This window comes from Melanerpes formicivorus, unplaced genomic scaffold, assembly GCF_026170545.1.
Source record: "Melanerpes formicivorus ecotype bairdi unplaced genomic scaffold, bMelFor1.0.p_v2 SCAF_13, whole genome shotgun sequence".
NCBI lineage: Eukaryota > Metazoa > Chordata > Aves > Piciformes > Picidae > Melanerpes > Melanerpes formicivorus.
The window spans coordinates 19234083-19253903 of record NW_027142365.1 but is presented as its reverse complement, the minus strand read 5'-3'; the positions used below and the strand labels follow the sequence as shown (position 1 = coordinate 19253903).

The 19821-nt window shown below is 54.4% G+C and overlaps 1 protein-coding gene across 3 annotated transcripts in view; it reads left to right on the top strand.

Moving 5' to 3' along the window:
* Window positions 1-19821, top strand: part of CACNB2 (calcium voltage-gated channel auxiliary subunit beta 2) — a 344461-nt gene that overhangs the window by 118838 nt on the left and 205802 nt on the right. Inside the window, exon 1 of one of the 3 annotated variants that reach the window (XM_068146357.1) lies at window positions 17421-18174. The exons of the other annotated variants lie outside the window; for them this stretch is intronic. Within the exon in view, the coding sequence (XP_068002458.1) occupies window positions 18004-18174 (171 nt within the window). The 5' untranslated portion in view covers window positions 17421-18003. Of the gene's footprint in view, window positions 1-17420; window positions 18175-19821 lie in introns of those variants that run through there. 3 annotated transcript variants of the gene reach the window in all.

Sequence of the window (19821 nt, the reverse complement as noted above, 5' to 3'; positions counted from 1 at the left end):
GGGCAACGAAGCTGCTGAAGGGTCTGGAGAACAGGGCTGGGGAGGAGCAGCTGAAGGAGCTGGGGGTGTTGAACCCGGAGAAGAGGAGGCTGAGGGGAGACCTCATGGCTGTTTGCAGCTCCCTGAAGGGAGGCTGGAGCCAGGTGGGGGTTGGTCTGGCCAGCCTGATCTAGTGTGGGGTGTCCCTGCCCATGGCAGGGGGGTTGGAACTAGATGATCCTTGTGGTCCCTTCCAACCACTGTGGACCAGTGGATGGATAAGGAACTGGCTTGATGGCCGCACCCAAAGAGTGGCTGTCCATGGCTCCATGTCCCAGTGGAGGCCAGGGACAAGCGGAGTCCCTCAGGGATCAGTCCTGGGACCTGTCTTATTCAACATCTTTGTGGGTGCCATGGACAGTGGCACTGAGTGCACCCTCAGCAGGTTTGCTGATGACACCAAGCTGTGTGGTGCAGCAGACAGCTGGAGGGAAGGGATCCATCCAGAGGGACCTGGACAGGCTGGAGAGGTGGGCACAAGCCAACCTCATGAAGTTCAATAAGAGCAAGTGCAGGGTCCTGCATCTGGGTGGAGGCAATCCCAGGCACAAATCCAGGCTGGGCAGTGACTGGCTGGAAAGCAGCCCTGAGGAGGGAGACTTGGGGGTGCTGGGGGAGGAGAAGCTCACCAGGAGCTCTCAGTGTGCACTTGCAGCCCACAAAGCCAATCAGATCCTGGGCTGCATCAGGAGAAGTGTGGCCAGCAGGTCGAGGGAGGTGATCCTCCCCCTCTGCTCAGCTCTGGGGAGACCCCACATGGAGTACTGTGTCCAGTTCTGGAGCCCCTATTACAAGAGGGATGTGGAGGTGCTGGAAGGTGTCCAGAGAAGGGCCAGGAGGATGAGCAGAGGGCTGGAGCACCTCTCCTGTGAAGACAGACTGAAGGAGTTGGGGCTGTTCAGTCTGCAGAAGAGAAGGCTCCCAGGTGACCTCATTGTGGCCTTCCAGTATCTGAAGGGGGCTCCAGGAAGGCTGGGGAGGGACTGCTCAGGATCTCAGGTAGTGATAGGACTAGGGGCAATGGAATGAAGCTGGAGGTGGGGAGATTCAGGCTGGAGGTGAGGAGGAAGTTCTTCCCCATGAGAGTGGTGAAGCCCTGGAATGGGTTGTCCAGGGAGGTGGTCGAGGCCCTGTCCCTGGAGGTGTTTAAGGCCAGGCTGGATGAGGCTGTGGCCAGGCTGATGTAGTGTGGGGTGTCCCTGCCCATGGCAGGGGGGTTGGGACTAGATGATCCTTGTGGTCTTTTCCAACCCTGAATGAAACTATGAAACTATAACTATGAAACCCTGACTGATACTATGATACTATGAAGGTCTCTTTTCCCTAGTAGCAAGTGACAGGATGTGAGGAAATGGCCTCAAGTTTCCCCAGGGGAGGTTTAGGTTGGAGATTAGAAGAAACTTCTTCCCTGAAAGGGCTCTCAACAGCTGGAGTAGACTCCCCAGGGAGGTGGTTGAATCCCTGTCCCTGGAGGTGTTTCCAGGAGGCAGAGCTGTGGTGCTGAGGGCTGTGCTTCAGCCCCAGCCTGGGCAGAGTTAGCCAATTGTTGGCCTGGATGAACTGAAAGGTCTTTTCCAACCCAAGTGACTCTGTGCTTCTCTTCAGTTTGCAATGTAACTGCTTGAATAAAGAGATTTCAAATATTGGAAGTTTCAAGCCAGCAGCAAGGTCACAGTTGTGGATTTACTGAAGCAGAGAATTAGAGAGCACCATTGCAGTTGTTTTCTTCACCCACAGCCATTAAGGCTGAATTGATAGAGGCACAGAATTATAGATTTTGGGGGGGCTAGAAGAACACCACTGAGACCACCAGTTGAGAGCATCCACTCCAGCCATGGATTTAGCACCATGGATTCAGGTCCAGCCAGCATGGATTCAGGAAGGGCAGGTCCTGCCTGACCAACCTGATCTCCTTCCATGCCCAGGTGACTGCCTGGTGGGTGTGGGGCAGGCTGTGGATGTGGTCTGCCTGGACCTCAGCAAGGCCTTTGACACCATCCCCCACAGCAAACTGCTGGCCAAGCTGTCAGGCCCTGGCTTGGACAGCAGCACTCTGAGCTGGATTGGGAACTGGCTGGAGGCTGAGCCCAGAGAGTGGTGGTGAATGGTGCCACAGCCAGCTGGCAGCCAGGCCCCAGTGTGTGCCCCAGGGATCAGTGCTGGGCCCTGTGCTCTTTAACATCTTCATTGATGATCTGGATGAGGGCATTGAGTCAGTCATCACCAGTTTGCAGATGACACCAAGCTAGGAGCAGAGGTTGGTCAGTTAGAGGGCAGAAGGGCTCTGCAGAGGGACCTCGACCGACTGGACAGCTGGGCAGAGGCCAACAGGATGGCATTCAACAAGTCCAAGTGCCAGGGGCTGCACTTTGGCCACAACAACCCCATGCAGAGCTACAGGCTGGGGTCAGAGTGGCTGAGAGCTGCCAAACAGAGAGGGACCTGGGGGTGCTGATTGACAGCTGCCTGAACACGAGCCAGCAGTGTGCCCAGGTGGCCAAGAGGGCCAATGGCATCCTGGCCTGCATCAGGAAGAGTGTGGCCAGCAGGAGCAGGGAAGTCATTGTGCCCTGTACTCTGCACTGCTTAGGCCACACCTTGAGTCCTGTGTCCAGTTCTGGGCTCCTCAGTTTAGGAAGGAGGTTGACTTGCTGGAAGGTGTCCAGAGAAGGGCAACAAAGGTGGGGAGGGGTCTGGAGCACAGCCCTGTGAGGAGAGGCTGAGGGAGCTGGGGTTGCTTAGCCTGGAGAAGAGGAGGCTCAGGGGAGACCTTCTTGCTCTCTACAACTCCCTGAAGGGAGGTTGTAGCCAGGAAGGGGTTGGTCTCTTCTCCCAGGCAAGCAGCACCAGAACAAGGGGACACAGTCTCAAGCTGTGCCAGGGGAGGTTTAGGCTGGAGGTGAGGAGAAAGTTCTTCACAGAGAGAGTCATTAGTCATTGGGATGTGCTGCCCAGGGAGGTGGTGGAGTCACCATCCCTGGAGGTGTTCCAGAGGGGATTGGATGTGGCACTTGGTGCCATGGTCTAGTCATGAGGTCTGTGGTGACAGGTTGGACTGGATGATCTTTGAAGTCTCTTCCAACCTTGATGATTCTGTTATTCTGTGATTACTCTGCTGTGGCTGTGCTAACCCATGGCCCTCAGCACCACATCTCTGCCTCTTGGAAACACCTCCAGGGATGGGCATTCAACCACCTCCCTGGGCAGCCTGTGCCAGTGCTTCAGAACCCTTTCAGGGAAGAAGTTGCTTCTAACCTTCAACATAAACCTCCCCTGGGGCATTTTGAGGCCATATTTGCTCCCATTTCACTTGGCAATCCTTGTTGAAGTCCTGCAGATGAATTTCAGATTTGCAGGAAGCCATCCACTCAGAGCACAGCCTGCACTGCTCTCAGCATCTCGGAGTTACAGTTGGACTCAGGACTTGGTACCTCTCTCCTGACCCACCACTGAGTCAGCCTGGGACTGTGGACAAAGAGAGCTGCAGTGCTTCCTTCCCACAGGGCTGTGATTCTTTGGTGGGAGGAGACTTCTGCTGCAGGAGGAGACCCCTGTGAGCAGAAGTCTGGTGTTTTCTACTAAACTTGAAAAGGACACACCAGAGTATTTCTTGCAGATAAACATTTGAAGCACAACAGAGCTCATGTGGATGCTTCCTGGTGTTCTTACCCCCTGCCTTTGCCTCTGTGTCCCTGGCTGCACTCACTTGGGAAAATTGATTTCTCCTTGGAATGAATCACAGACTAAGTTGAGTTGGAAGGGAGCTGCAAAGCTCATCCAGTCCAACCCCCTGCACTCAGCAAGGACATCCTCCCCTGGATCAGGTTGCTCAGAGCCTGATTGAGCCTGACTCTGAATAGCTCCAGGGATGGGGCCCCAACCACCTCCCTGGGCAACCTGCTCCAGTGTTCCAGCAGCCTCCTGGTGCAGAACTTGTTCCTCACATCCAATCTCAATCTGCTCTGCTCTAGTTTGAAGCCATTGCCCCTGCTCCTGTCCCTGCAGGCCTTTGCAAGCAGTCTCTCTGCAGCCTTCTTGTAGTCCCTTCAGGTATTGAAATGTTGCTGTAAGGTCTCCCCAGAGTCTTCTCTTCTCCAGGCTGAACACCCCCAGCTCCCAGATCAGCAGAGCTGCTCCAACCCCCTGACTAGGTTGTGTGCCAGGTGGAGCTACCTATGTTGAATGAACCAGGAGCAGTATGAAAGCCCTGAGCTAGAGCAGCTTGGGGGGGGGAGCATCACTGGGGACACCAGAAGCAGCAGCCCAGGACATCTCTCCCCCCAGCCACCACCACCACCAAAGAAGGTGGGAACTATTTCTCCTGCCCTCCCTCCCTCCCCTCTCCCTCTCTCTCCCTTTTCTTTCTCTGTGTTGTTTGCTCCATTTTCTGTCTCTTTAATAAATTGAGTGAATGTTTTTCTCCTTTTTCTGAGTCTTTTGTTGGTTGTTTTCTCTCCTGACTCTCTTCTGCCCCCCCTTCCCCCTTCAGTGTTTGCTTTCATTCTCTGTGCTGTGCTTGGGGTGTGTTGTCTTTGGGTACAGTGCTTCCTGCCTTCAGTGCTGGGGGTGTGTGTGGGGGGGGAGAAAAACAAAGTGTTCTTGGCAGTTTTAATCCATTTTCTGATGAGCATTCCAGAAGAGCTTTCTGGGGCTGTGAAGTCATGATAAATTAATTGGCTGTCTTACAACATTAATTGAGTGTCCTGACTTCTCTGTGGAAGATTGCCATGCTTAATGTCTTTCCTACTATCTTTGTTGCTAACCAAAGGAGCAAAATTAATAACTTACTGACAGGGAGATGAGAGGAAAAGGAAAGGATGCTTTTAGATTTGAATGGAAAAGACAGACCAGGGAAAGTGCTGAACCTAGCAAGAGCAGAAACTCTTCTGTGGAAAGTCTTGCCATGGTCCTGCTGTGACCATCAGTGTAGAGGCTGGCACCTGGGAAAGAACAACCCCATGGAGCAGGAGAGGTTGGGGACTGAGCTGTTGGAGAGCAGCACAGAGGGGAGGGCCATGGGGGTCCTGGTGGATGGAAGGATGACCATGAGTCAGCAATGTGCTCTGGTGGCCAAGAAGGCCAAGGGCATCCTGGGAGGCATCAGAAGGGCTGTGGTCAGTAGGTCAGAGAGGTTCTCCTGTCCCTCTGCTCTGCCCTGCTGAGGCCACATCTGGAATATTGTGTCCAGTTCTGGGACACTCAGCTCAAGAAAGACCTCAGGGAACTGCTTGAGAGAGTCCAGCACAGAGGCACAGAGCTGCTGCAGGCAGTGGAACATCTCCCTGGGAGGCCAGGCTGAGGGAGCTGGGGCTTGGAGGTTGGAGCAGAGGAGCCTGAGGGCTGCCCTCATTGCTGGGGATAAAGATGTGCAGGGCTGGAGCCAGGCTCTGCTCAGGGATGGCCAAGGACAGCACAAGGGGCACTGGGGGCAAGCTGGAGCAGAGGAGGTGCCATGGGAACAGAAGGGAAAACTTTTTCCCTGTGAGGGTCCCAGAGGCCTGGAGCAGGCTGCCCAGAGAGGTTGTGGAGTCTCCTGCTCTGGAGCCTTTGCAGCCCTGTCTGGATGTGCTCTGTGTGAGCTGCCCTGGGTGCTGCTGCTCTGGCAGGGGGTTGGACTGGATGGTGTTCTGAGGTCCTTTCCAACCCCTAGTGCTCTGTGGTGCTGTGATGAACCCCACACCTTCCTTCCATTCTGGCAGAAGTGGGGAAGGGGAAGGGACTTGGTGGTTATTTAACAAAAGGAGGAACAGAGAGGGTCAAGGTCAGGAGAGGCTGGGAGAGGCCTGCCAGAGGTGAGTACTGCCAGAGGGAGAGTTCTTGGCTTCATCCTAAAGGACCTGGAAGAGCTCCTTCTGTTCAAGTACTGAGTGACTGTACCTTTAGGACAAACAGAGGCTTTGGGCTTTAGGGGAGTCCTTACAAAGTTTTGCTAGTCAAGGTAAGACAAAATTAGAGCTGAGAGTCAAGGAGGATGTTTTGTTTGGCATTGGTTTGAGCACACAGAATTCACATCTCTGTGAACAAAGTCATTGTAGAGGCCTTCTGAAGGTCATTCCTAGGCTCTTCTACTTGAACATTGTATTGGTGGGGGCAGGTCTCTCCAGGACTGCCCAGGATGTGGATGTTAATAAGTCTGGTGGTCACCAAATGGGACAAGCATGGACTTGAGGAGTGGCCACTGCCTGGATAAGGAATTGGCTGCATGGCCACACTCAGAGAGTTGTTGTCAATGGCTCAGTGTCCAAATGGAGACCAGTGGCATCCCTCAGGGATCAGTGCTGGGACCAGTGCTGTTTGACAGCTTGGTCAGTGACACAGGCAGTGGGACTGAGGCACCCTCAGCAGGTTTGCTGATGACACCAAGCTGTGTGCTGCAGCTGACAGCTGGAGGGAAGGATCCATCCAGAGGGACCTGGACAGGCTGCAGAGCTGGGCCCAGGACAACCTCAGGAGGTTCAACAAGACCAAATGCAAGGTCCTGCAGCTGGGGCAGGGCAATCCTAAGCACAAATCTAGGAGTGGCTCAAGAGCAGTGTGGAGGAGAAGGCCTTGGGGGTGTCAGTTGGTGACAAACTCCCCAGGAGCCAGCAGTGGTCCCTGGCAGCCCAGCAGGCAGCTGTGTGCTGAGCTGCATCCAGAGCAGGCAGAGCAGCAGCACAGGGAGGGGATTCTGCCCCTCTGCTCTGCTCTGCTCAGACCCCACCTGCAGCACTGCCTCCAGCTCTGGGGCCCCCAGCACAAGAAGGACCTGGAGCTGCTGGAGAGGGTCCAGAGGAGGCCATGAGGATGCTCAGAGGGCTGAGAACCTCCCCTGTGGGGCCAGGCTGAGAGAGTTGGAGCTGTTCAGCCTGGAGAAGAGAAGGCTGCAGGGAGAGCTTAGAGCAGCCTTCCAGTACAATACAAGAAATCTGGGAAGGGATTTTCTACAAGGGCTTGGAGAGGCAGGATGAGAAGGAATGGATTGGAGTTTGAGGAGGGCAAATTTAAGCTGGAGATTAGGAAGAAATTCTTGGCAGTGAGGGTGGGGAGAGCCTGGCACAGGCTGCCCAGGGAGGCTGTGGCTGCCTCCTCCCTGGAGGTGTTCAAGGCCAGGCTGGGTGAGGCCTTGAGCAGCCTGGGCTGGAGGGAGGTGTCCCTGCCCTTGGTAGGGGGTTGGAACCTGATGATCTTTGTGGTGCCTTCCAACCTGGACCATTCCCTGCTGGTGTGAACAAAGCAGCCAGTGCTGTGACAGGTTGTTGCTGCAGCTGTGCCCGCGGGCAGGAGTCCCTTCATGCTGTCCTGCCTTCAGCAGCAGCTTGGCATCAGAGCTGAGCAGTTTTTCCAGGCTCTCCCTCTAGATGGAAGCACTCTGCTGCTTCACTGGCACCAGACAGGGTTTAGCAGCCGAGGGGAGGGCTGCAGCACCTCCTTGCAGACGTGCACCCGTGCTGAGGGGCACACAGGTGGCTCGGGCCATGCTGTGCTGGAGCAGAAGGAGCGCTCCTGGCTTTGGTGTGGCTCCTGGAAGCACACATCTGAGGGGAGTGTTTGCAAACTTTGATCTGTCAGTGGGGAAAATGATGATGTTCATGGGAATAGTGACCTACTTACTCTGCATCTGGTGGAATGCAAGCAGGTGCTGCTGCATCTTGTCTCTGAAGTCTGTCACAGTGTTCAGAATGATTCTCAGCAAGAGCACTCAGCAGCTTCCCTCTTCATATCCTGCTCTGTCCAGGGGTTTGTGCACAGGCCTTGGGCTGCCACACCAGCCATAGATACATCTCATTGCAAGCATCTTACTTTGTTTATTACAGGCTTCAGCAGAGCTGTTAGGGGTTGGAAGGGACCTCTGGACATCTTCCAGTCCAACCCCCTGCCAGAGCAGGAGCATAGAATCCAGCACAGGTCACACAGGAACACATCCAGGCAGGGATGCAAAGGCTCCAGAGCAGGAGACTCCACAACCTCTCTGGGCAGCCTGCTCCAGGGCTCCAGCATCCTCACAAGGAAGAAGTTCTTGCTCATGTTGAGGTGGAACCTCCTGTACTGGAGTTTCTATCCACTGCCCCTTGTCCTATCCCAGGCTGCAACTGAGCAGAGCCTGTCCCTGTCCCCTGCCTCTTGACCCCCAGCCCTCAGCTATTTATAAACATTTATTAAATCCCCTCTCAGCCTTCTCCTCTCCAGACTGAACAGCCCCAGGGCTCTCAGCCTCTCCTCCCCAGGCAGTGCTGCAGTCCCTGCAGCATCCTTGCAGCCCTCCCTTGGACTCTCTCCAGCAGATCCCTGTCCCTCCTGAGCTGGGGAGCCCAGAACTGGATGCAATATTCCAGGTGAGGTCTCAGCAGGGCAGAGCAGAGGGGGAGGGGAACCTCCCTCAAAGTGCTTGACACACTTCCTAATGCACTTCAGCATTGCTCTTCTTGTTCCACTTCTTCCAGAAACTCCCCCTGTTAAAACTGCTTTCATTTGTTTCACTCATGGGGTTGTGCAGTCTGCAGAGCAGCAGGCTCCCAGGAGCCTTTCTTACTGGCCTTCCAGTACCTGCAGGGGGCTCCAAGCAAGCTGGGGAGGGACTTTTGAGGCTGCCAGGGAGTGACAGAACTGGGGGCATGGAGCAAAGCTAGAAGTGGGGAGACTGAGATTGGCTGTGAGGAAGAAGTTGTTCCCCATGAGGGTGGTGAGAGCCTGGCACAGGTTGCCCAGGGAGGTGGTGGAAGCCTTCTGGCTGGAGGTGTTTGCAGCCAGGCTGGATGTGGCTGTGAGCAACCTGCTGTAGTGTGAGGTGTCCCTGGCCATGGCAGGGGGGCTGGAACTGGCTGAGCCTTGAGGTCCCTTCCAACCCTGACAGTTCCATGATTTTCCTTACTAGTGCTTTTCCCAGTGGCTCTGTTCAGCTGTTCCCAGCTGTAATTGTGAGCTGAGCTATTACATAATGCACTCTTCCTCATGCTTTTATGGAATTAATCTGGGAGACACAGATTCTGCTGCCACTGGCTGGCTTGCTGTCTCTGACAGCATCATTTTTGTGCAAGACTTGCCCCCCTGCAAGCCTGGCAGAAGACTCAGAAGCCTAATTATCTGCCTAATCAGTATTAAGTGTAGCAAAAGTTCCTCCAGATCAGAAGAAAGAGAGAAGCCATGCTGCACAGTTAATCTCCTGCTTTGTAGTCCTCTTTTTCTCCCAGACTGTTTAAAGAGTGCTGAAGCAGTGCAGCCCAGCACCAGCCCAGTGTCAGTAAGTAAATATAATCCATGGATACTTTGTCCCCTGCAGCTAAATAAGGAAAGGCTTAGTCAGACCACTGCTTTCAGACTGCATCCATGGATTGCTGCTGCCCTGTCTGGCTTGTGAGCTGAAAAAGGCATGGCAATTGATTATAGAATAGAATAGACCAGGTTGGAAGAGACCTTCAAGATCATCGTGTCCAACCTATCAACCAATTCAACACCACCTAAACAACTAACCCATGGCACCAAGCACCCCAGCAAGTCTCCTCCTGAACACCTCCAGTGATGGTGACTCCACCACCTCCCCAGGCAGCACATTCCAATGGGCAATCACTCTCTCTGTGTAAAACTTCTTCCTCACCTCCAGCCTAAACCTCCCCTGGTGCAGCCTGAGACTGTGTCCTCTTGTTCTGGTGCTGGTTGCCTGGGAGAAGAGACCAACCCCCACCTGGCTACAACCTCCCTTCAGGGAGTTGTAGAGAGCAAGAAGGTCTCCCCTGAGCCTCCTCTTCTCCAGGCTAAGCAACCCCAGCTCCCTCAGCCTCTCCTCACAGGACTGTGTTCCAAGCCCCTCCCCAGCTTTCTTGCCCTTCTCTGGACACCTTCCAGCAAGTCAACCTCCTTCCTGAACTGAGGAGCCCAGAACTGGACACAGGACTCAAGGTGAGGCCTAACCAGTGCAGTGTACAGGGGCAGAATGACCTCCCTGCTCCTGCTGGCCACACTCTTCCTGATGCAGGCCAGGATGCCATTGGCCCTCCTGGCCACCTGGGCACACTGCAGGCTCATGTTCAGCCTACCATCAACCAGCACCCCCAGGTCCCTCTCTGCCTGGCTGCTCTCAGCCACTCTGACCTCAGCCTGTAGCACTGCCTGGGGTTGTTGTGGCCAATGTGCAGCACCTGGCACTTGGATGTGTTCAATCTCCTGCCCTTGGCCTCTGCCCATCTGTCCAGCCTGTCCAGGTCCCTCTGCAGAGCCTCTCTACCCTCCAGCAGATCAAATCCTGCCCCCAGCTTGGTGTCATCTGCAAATTTACTGATGATGGACTCATTATTACCCAGCGTGTGGAATCTCTGTGGCCACCTGATGCTGGGTCCTGCACTTGGGTCACAGCATCCCAGGGCCTGGCACAGAGTGGCTGGAAAGCTGCAAGGGAGAGAAAGACCTAGGGGTGTTGATCAACAGGCAGCTGAAGATGAGGCTGTGTGTGCCCAGGTGGCCAAGAAGGCCTCCAGCATCCTGGCCTGGATCAGCAATGGTGTGGGCAGCAGGGGCAGGGAAGGGAAGGGATTGTCCCCCCTGTACTGAGCACTGGTGAGGCTGCACCTTGAGGACTGGGCTCAGTCTTAGGCCCTCACCTTAGAAAGACATTGAGGTGCTGGAGTGGGTGTGAGAAGGGCAGCAATGCTGATCATTGCTGGGGCCCTCACCTTAGAAAGACATTGAGGTGCTGGAGTGGGTCAAGAGACGGGCAGCAATGCTGATCATTGCTGGGGCCCTCCTCTGGACCTCCTCCATCAGGTCCATGTCCTTCCTGTATTGAGGACTCTTCCTTCAGCTGTGAATTTGTAAATGTGGTGGTTAGACCAAAACATCTCCCCTTATTTTATAGTCATTTTTGGGATTGCTTTGGCTCCAGAGAGCTAAGTAAGGAATCATCTGATAATGCTTCTCTGCAGGTACTCAGGGTTAAGGAGCTGACCCCACTCAGAGCTCTGATCCTCAGCTGGATGAAATGAGCCTTGTAAACCTGAAAGGAAAGTGCCAAAGAACTGTAGATTGGAAACCTCAGACATGGATGCAAAGAACTGCTTGACAGAGAGAAATGAAGAGAGTAGAGTAGAGTAGAGTAGAGTAGAGTAGAATAGAATGGAATGGAATGGAATGGAATGGAATAGAATAGAATAGAATAGAATAGAATAGAATAGAATAGAATAGAATAGAATAGAATAGAATAGAATAGAATAGAATAGAATAGAATAGAATAGAATAGAATAGAATAGAATAGAATTAACCAGGTTGGAAAAGACCTTTGAGATCATCCAGTCCAACCTATCACCCAACACCATCTGATCAACTAAACCATGGCACCAAGCCATCCAGGCTCTTCTTAAAGACCTCCAGGGAGAATGACTCCACCACCTCCCTGGGCAGCACATCCCAATGGCCAATCTCTCTTGCTGGGAAGAACTTCTTCCTAACATTCAGCATCACCCTCCCCTGGGACAGCTTGAGACTGTGTCCTCTTGTTCTGGTGCTGGGTGCCTGGGAGAAGAGACCAAATGGAGTCACCACAGAGGAGATCAAACCTCTTTCCAGAAGCAGCTCCACTTACCTGGGGTCCAGGCAGAGATCACAGAAGTGGCTTTGCTCTGCCAGCTCTGTAGCCACTCGTGGTTGCAATCTGGCTGCATTCAAAGGCAATCTCTCTGTCTTCATGGCCAAAAGCTTGCCCACAGTTGTTGTTGTGAGGCTGGTATTGAGTGCTGAGCAGAAAAGCTGTCTGTGGCCTTTGAGACATGCCAGCCTTACAGGCAGAAAAAAGGGGCCATGGAAGTGGTGAGGGGGCTGAGGCAGCTCTGCTGTGAGGACAGGCTGAGGGAGCTGGGGGTGTTCAGCCTGGAGAAGAGAAGGCTCCCAGGTGACCTCATTGTGGCCTTCCAGGATCTGAAGGGGGCTACAGGAAGGCTGGGGAGGGACTGCTCAGGATCTCAGGCAGTGATAGGACTAGGGGGAATGGAATGAAGCTGGAGGTGGGGAGATTCAGGCTGGAGGGGAGGAGGAAGTTCTTCCCCATGAGAGTGGTGAAGCCCTGGAATGGGTTGTCCAGGGAGGTGGTTGGGGCCCTGTCCCTGGAGGTGTTTAAGGCCAGGCTGGATGAGGCTGTGGCCAGGCTGATCTAGTGTGGGGTGTCCCTGCCCATGGCAGAGGGGTTGGAACTGGATGATCCTTGTGGTCCCTTCCAACCCTGACTGATACTATGATACCATCAACCTCACATAGGGCAGGCTCGTGTCTTGACCTTCTGGTCTTGTTAGCAGCTGAGCTTTCCACCACTGCTGTCCTCCCATGCATGACTGATTTGCAGTAGGAATAGATCTGTACTGCAAACGGTGCCAGTGCATCCCAGAGGCAGGAAATTCTCTCCTTGGAGGAAAAATGCAGCATTTCTCCATTCTGCTGTGTGAGGGCCTGAATGCAGTTCATTTCACTTGAGCACATCTGGCAAGCCATCAGCAGCTGCTGCTCGTCAGATTCTGGGAGCTGAGCTAATACTCTGAAGGAGGAAAGTCGAGGGCCAGCTGTTTTCCAGCTTGTTTGTGTGGGACCAAGCTGCTGCTTCCTAGCACACTGTCTGAGGTCACAGCTGCTCTCATGCCTCCTACACCAATGACAGTGCTGGAGGTGCTGGTGTAAGAGAGGCTGTGCTTACAGAGTCACAGAATGTCAGGGGCTGGAAGGGACCTTGAAAGCTCATCCAGTCCAAACCCCTGCATTTGTGCCTGGGATTGCCCTGACCCAGCTGCAGGACCTTGCCCTTGGTCTTGTTGAACCTCCTGAGGTTGTTGTGGGCCCAGCTCTGCAGCCTGTCCAGGTCCTTCTGGATGGATCCTTCCCTCCAGCTGTCAGCTGCAGCACACAGCTTGGTGTCATCAGCAAACCTGCTGAGGTTATATATGTAATGTTCAAGTAGAAGAGCCTAGGAATGACCTTCAGAAGGCCTCTGCAATGACTTTGTTCACAGAGATGTGAATTCTGTGTGCTCAAACCAATGCCAAACAAAACATCCTCCTTGACTCTCAGCTCTAATTTGTCTTACCTTGACTAGCAAAACTTTGTAAGGACTCCCCTAGAGCCCAAAGCCTCTGTTTGTCCTAAAGGTACAGTCACTCAGTACTTGAACAGAAGGAGCTCTTCCAGGTCTTTTAGGATGAAGCCAAGAACTCTGGCAGTACTCACCTCTGGCAGGCCCTCTCTGTTCCTCCTTTTGTTAAATAACCACCAAGTCCCTTCCCCTTCCCCACTTCTGCCAGAATGGAAGGAAGGTGTGGGGTTCATCACAGCACCACAGAGCATTAAGGGTTGGAAAGGACCTCAGAACACCATCCAGCCCAACCCCCTGCCAGAGCAGCAGCACCCAGGGCAGGTCACACAGAACACATCCAGGGGGTTTGGAAAGGCTCCAGAGCAGGAGACTCCACAACCCCCCTGGGCAGCCTGCTCCAGGCCTCCAGCACCCTCATAGGGACAAAGTTTTCCCTCCTGTTCCCATGGCACCTCCTCTGCTCCAGCTTGCCCCCAGTGCCCCTTGTGCTGTCCTTGGCCATCCCTGAGCAGAGCCTGGCTCCAGCCCTGCACATCTTTATCCCCAGCACTGAGGGCAGCCCTCAGGCTCCTCTGCTCCAAGCCCCAGCTGCCTCAGCCTGGCCTCCCAGGGAGATGTTCCACTGCCTGCAGCAGCTCTGTGCCTCTGTGCTGGACTCTCTCAAGTGGTTCCCTGAGGTCCTTCTGGGGTTACAACTGAACCAGAGGTGTTTCCTCTGCCTTGTTTCAGCCAGCATTTGGCCTATCAGGTATCTGAACAAACCTTCTCCTGGTGGTGGAGCAGCTTCTCCAGACAGGGTAAAACCACCCCAGGGGTGCTGCAGAAATCCTGAGCTTCTTTTTGCCATTCTGCTTCCCTTAACCTGTTCTATCAGCAGTAACTACACTAACAAGCTAAGGGCTTGCTGCTGAGAGATTCTGTGGCCAGAACCAACAACAGAAGTCATAACAGATATCTTTGATACATGATTCATGTAAAGATGCATCCAATGAAGAATGTGCCCCACTGGTGAGCATGGATGCCATAGTAGACAACACTTACAACATGTTGGAGGCTCTGTAGCCCAGATTGTTCTGTGCACTGGATAACAAACTAGCTGATGGCCAGGCCCAAGGAGTCCCAGTGGTCTCCCCCAGGGCTCAGCTCTGGGACCTGTCCTCTTTAATGTCTTTATCAATGATCTGGGTGAGGGCACTGAGGCTCCCTCAGTGAGTCTGCAGATGACACCAGGCTGGGTGGCTGTGTCCAGCTGCTAGAGGCTAGGGAGGCTTCACAGCAGGACCTGGACAGGTGAGAGCCATGGGCCAAGGCTCATTGGAGGAAGTTCAACAAGGCCAAGGGCCAGGTCCTGCACCTGGCTCACAACAACCCCATGGGGAGCTCCAGACCTGGGGATGTGTGGCTGGAAAGCTGCAGCTGGGAGAGGGACCTGGGGGTGTTGGGTGGCAGTCCCTGAGCAGGAGGCAGCAGTGCCCAGGGGGCCAAGAAAGCCAAAGGCATCCTGGCCTGGGTCAGAAGCAGGGTGGGCAGCAGGGCCAGGGAGGGGATCATCCCCCTGTGCTCAGCACTGGGGAGGCCACAGCTGGAGTGCTGTGTTCAGCTCTGGGCCCTCCCTGCAGGAAGGCCACTGAGGGGCTGGAGCCTGTGCAGAGCAGGGCAGTCAGGCTGGAGAAGGGCCTGGAGCCCCTGGGCTAGAGGAGGGGCTGAGGGAGCTGGGGGTGTTGAGGCTGGAGAAGAGGAGGCTGAGGGAGAGCTCCTTGCTCTCTGCAGCTCCCTGCAGGGAGGTTGCAGTGAGGAGGGGACAGCCTCTGCTCCTGGGTGTCAAGGGCCAGGAGCAGAGGCAATGGTTGCAAGCTGCCCCAGGGGAGGTTCAGGCTGGCTGCTAGGAAATCTTTCTTGCCTGGAAGGGTTCTGAGGCCTTGGAATGTTGTGGCCAGGGCAGTGCTGGAGTCCCCATCCCTGGAGGTGTTGAAGCAGTGTGTGGAGCTGGTGCTTAGGGCCATGGTTTGGTGCTGAGCCTGCAGTGCTGGGTGGGGGTTGGCCTGGGTGAGCCTGGGGGTCTCTTCCAGGCAGGTGTGTCCTGTGAGTCTGTGATTCTATGTAGTTTAGCAAGACAGTCAGAGATGTGAATACACCTGGCTGTTAATCTTGAGATTTTCCTGCTTGCCTGGGGTATGCAACTAATAGGAAGTGTGCATGTGGCCTTGTAGTTTAACATTGCTCTTGGTAGTTTTCACTGAAAGGTTCAAAACACATCTGCAGAGGGGCTGCAGTGGGTCCAGAGAAGGTGAAGTGTCTGGGGAGGAGCATCTGAGGGAACTGAGGTTGTTTAGTCGGCAAAAAAGGAGGCTGAGGAGAGACCTCATTGCTCTCTGCAGCTCCATAAAAAGAGGCCGGAGCCAGGTGGGGGTTGGCCTCTTCTCACTGATAAGAAGTTCTAGGATGAGAGAGAATGGCCTCAAGTTGCCCCAGGGGAGGTTTAGGTTGGATCTTAGAAGAAACTTCTCCCCTGAAAGGGCTCTCAAGCCCTGGCACAGGCTGCCCAGGGAGGTGGTTGAATGCCCATCCCTGGAGGTGTCCACGAGGCAGAGCTGCGGTGCTGAGGGCCATGGGTTAGCCCCAGCCTTGCTGGAGGTATAGAATGGTTGGCCTGGATGAGCTGAAAGGGCTTTTCCAGCCAAATCCATTTCACAGCTGTAGTTCATGATGGTGGTGACTGAGCCAGCAGTGGGAGGTGCTGCAGCCCCTGGAGCCTAGGACAATTTACTGCTAATAGGTGGATCTACTAAAAAGCTGTCTGCAGCTGTGCACAGGAGGCTGTGTCCAACTGTTCCTCTCACCAGCATGGACTCCACATCTGCAGGAGCCTGGCATGACTTTGATCTTGGGTGGTTATTTCCACTGGAAAACTCTTGGATTCCGCTTTTCTCTCTGTCCTCAACAGGCTGAGCAGTTTCTGGTTTCTTTCAGCAGAATCAGATCTTGTGCTGTCACCTTGGAGAAGACCTTAATGTTCCTTTAATACCCACAACCAGATTGTGGAGCATCCACAAATTGAATTTGTGGAATTATGAACCCTGTGCAGATACATTAAATAATGAGTGGAAGGTGCCAGATGATCCTGGGGGTATAATCCAGGTCTGTATCCTGAGTAGGTATTAAATATTACATTATTAGTTAGAGAGGTCCCAGAAAAATGGTGTTAGAATGCAGGCTGCATCTGTGTGCCACATTCATGCTGCTGTCAGCTGCACCTGCCTGAATTTTGCACATTTTTGCTGTTGTTTGTTTTTTTTTGGTCATCTTTTCCCCTTACTTGTTCAGTTCACAGAATCCCAGATCTGTCAGGGTTGGAAGGCACCTCAAGGATCAGCCAGTCCCAGCCCCCCTGCCATGGCCAGGGACACCTCGCACTACAGCAGGTTGCTCACAGCCACATCCAGCCTGGCCTTCAAAACCATTCACCACCTCCCTGGGCAACCTGTTCCAGTCTCTCACCACCCTCCTGGGGAACAACTTCTTCCCCACAGCCAATCTCAATCTCCCCACTTCTAGTTTTGCTCCATCCCCCCCAGTCCTCTCACTCCCTGACACCCTCAAAAGTCTCTCCCCAGCTTTCCTGGAGCCCCCTGCAGATACTGGAAAGCCACAAGAAGGTCTCCTGGGAGCCTTCTCCTCTCCAGACTGAAAAACCCCAACTCCCTCAGTCTATCTTCATAGGAGAGGTGCTCCAGAGCTGAGTCCCGGGGGACAATCCCCTGCCTGCTCCTGCTGGACACAGCATTGCTGATCCCAGCCAGGAGGCCTTTGGCTTTCTTGGCCCCCTGGGCACACTGCTGGCTCCTCTTCAGCTGCTTGTCCAGCAGCACCCCCAGGTCCCTTTCTGCCAACAGCTTTCAGCCACACTGCCCCAAGCCTGTAGCCTTGCTTGGGGTTGTTGTGACTCAAGGGCAGGACCTGGCACTTGGCCTTGTTCAAGCTCATCAGTGAGTCTGTAGCAAACTCTCCCAGCTGGAGGTGGTGTGAAACCCTCCCCTGGCAGCCCCCGCAGCTGCTCAGCCCAGCATCTCTTGGAGGGCTGAGCTGGCCGCGGCATTGCTCTTACAATGGACTGCTCCAGATGCTCTCCCGCTGGGCACCGAGGCGGGAGCGCTTTGGAACGGTCCCGGCCCGCCTGCCGAGCGAGGGAGCAGAGGTCTGCCCGGATAATCCGATTGCAATCAACTCACTCTAATCACTACTGATAGTTGCAAAATTTAGCCTGGATCCGCTCTTGGTAATCTAGATTGACAGGAGGTAAAAGTAAAGGGACAGAAGGGCAGAGGAGCAAAGGGAAACGAGCGGGGAGTGATTTTCTGCCGTCGCTTGCCCTGCCGTGCCGGCGGCTGCGCCCCGAGCCGCGGCGGGCGCTGATCGAGCGCTGCCCTCCGCCCCGCACGGCGCCGCCGGGACCTCTGCAACCTGTTGGTCTGCATTATTTATTGACATCGAGAGCCTGGTTCTGCCCGGAAGGTGCCGGGCTTGTGAAATATTCAGGCAGAGCAGCAGTTAAGCGGCGCGGGCAGCAGCGGGGCGGCTGGGCGGCATCCTCCGAAGGAGGGCGGCCGCAGCGCCGGGCTCCGGCCTCCCGCGGGCTGGGTGCTTGGCTGCGGGTTCGGTGGGGCACCGGCTGCCTGGCTGCAGCGTGCGGGGCTCAGTGGGCTCTGCGCTTTCCCGGTGGAAGCCTGAAGCATCCGTGAGAGCAAGTCCTTTGGCTTTCAGCTGTAACTTTTGCAAGAGAAGAGCCGCGCTTGGATTTGATGGGTGTGCAGAGCTCCAGGCAGCTGCTGCTGGAGGCAAGGCTTTCACCGAGGCTTGTCTCTCTTTGACTGGGTTGGAGACTGGGAAGGCGAAAATGACTTTTTTCCTTGTTACCTGACCACATGCTGAGTGTGCCTGTGACAGCCAGGCTGAGGGACTGCACACCCTGGGGTAAGAAGAGGCACCTGGACTACCTCTCCATTTCACTTCCCATGCTGGTGGGGCTGTTGTTGGTCATCTCAGCCTTGCATGTTGCCATGCCAAAAACACCCAAGGCTAAAAATGTGTCCTGGGTAAGTACAAAAGGTGGAACAAAGGTTTTGTAAGGTTGTTTTGGTTTGTTCATCTCTATATATATGAGAACATGCTTCTCTCTTAAATTTCCACTTAATTAGACTGAGATGTGAGGCAGATGGGGGGGGGGAGGGGAGGGTGGAATTTCAAATGCTTGTTGCAATTATTTAGATGATTCCTATGAATTAAGACCAAACCTAGCACATTGACTGGAGCATCAGGATTTGGAAGGACCTCTCTTAGGAAGAGTTCAGACCTTAGGCTTTGCTTTTGCTTGCTTTTGCCACCTGCCTTTCCCCCGTGCTCAGCGTGTGCTGTGTGCTCGGTGCGGCTTGCAGGGCATGGGGTCAAGGAGTAGAACTTTTAAAGAGTTGGAGGGGATGGCTGATTTTCATCACAGTTTGATTTCTGGGCTTGTGTGTTTCAGTGCTCTGTGACTGTTAGGCATTCTTCTGGGCAGTGCAGCCCTCATCCTTTGGCAGCATTCAGAAAGCCTCTGGAGTTCTAACCAGCTGCACTACACTGTGGGGTGAAGCTGTTCACCTTCGGTGTCTTCTGCTGCTGGCTTGCTTTGGTTTTGCTAAGCAAACACATCCCTGTTTTGTCCTGGTAGTTTATTTCTGTGTCAGAAATTAGGATTCCCCTGCTGGGGAATAAAGCAAGCCATGAAATGTAATTCCAGGGTAAGTAAGAGTGTCCTTCTGTAACCCCCATCACGTACGGTTACACAACGCTGCCAGCGCGCTGCCTGCTCTGCCCGACCGGCAGAATGTCATCAAACCCCGGGCCCAGGCACCAACCTGGCCATGCTGGCAGGATGCCATGCTCAGCAGATGACTTTAGGGTTTTTCAGTGACCTCACTGAGTCCCAAGTCTTGCCCATAACATTGTCTGTGCTGGGATTGTCAGGAAATAAAGGCCATTGCTGCCAGGCGTGAGGCTATGGATCCCTTCCCCTTCCCCAACAAAGAGCTGTGAGAGTGTGTGAAGTTTGAGGTTACTTAGAAGTGTAGGTGTGTTGCTGGAGCAGGCTGGGATTGTAGTGAGGGAAAAAACTCCTGCCATACATGGTGTGTCTCCCTGGGGTAGAGATCGAAGCCAAGGGCAGGAGACTGAACACATCCAAGTGCCAGCTGCTGCACATCGGCCACAGCAACCCCAGGCAGTGCTACAGGCTGGGGTCAGAGTGGCTGAGAGCAGCCAGGCAGAGAGGGACCTGGGGGTGCTGGTTGATGGTAGGCTGAACATGAGCCTGCAGTGTGCCCAGGCAGCCAAGAGGGCCAAGGGCATCCTGGCCTGCATCAGGAAGAGTGTGGCCAGCAGGAGCAGGGAGGTCATTCTGCCCCTGTACACTGCACTGGTTAGGCCACACCTTGAGTCCTGTGTCCAGTTCTGGGCTCCTCAGTTTAGGAAGGAGGTTGAGCTGCTGGAAGGTGTCCAGAGAAGGGCAACAAAGCTGGGGAGGGGTTTGGAGCACAGCCCTGTGAGGAGAGGCTGAGGGAGCTGGGGTTGCTTAGCCTGGAGAAGAGGAGGCTCAGGGGTGACCTTCTTGCTCTCTCCAACTCCCTGAAGGGAGGTTGTAGCCAGGTGGAGGTTGGTCTCTTCTCCCAGGCACCCAGCACCAGAACAAGAGGACACAGTCTCAG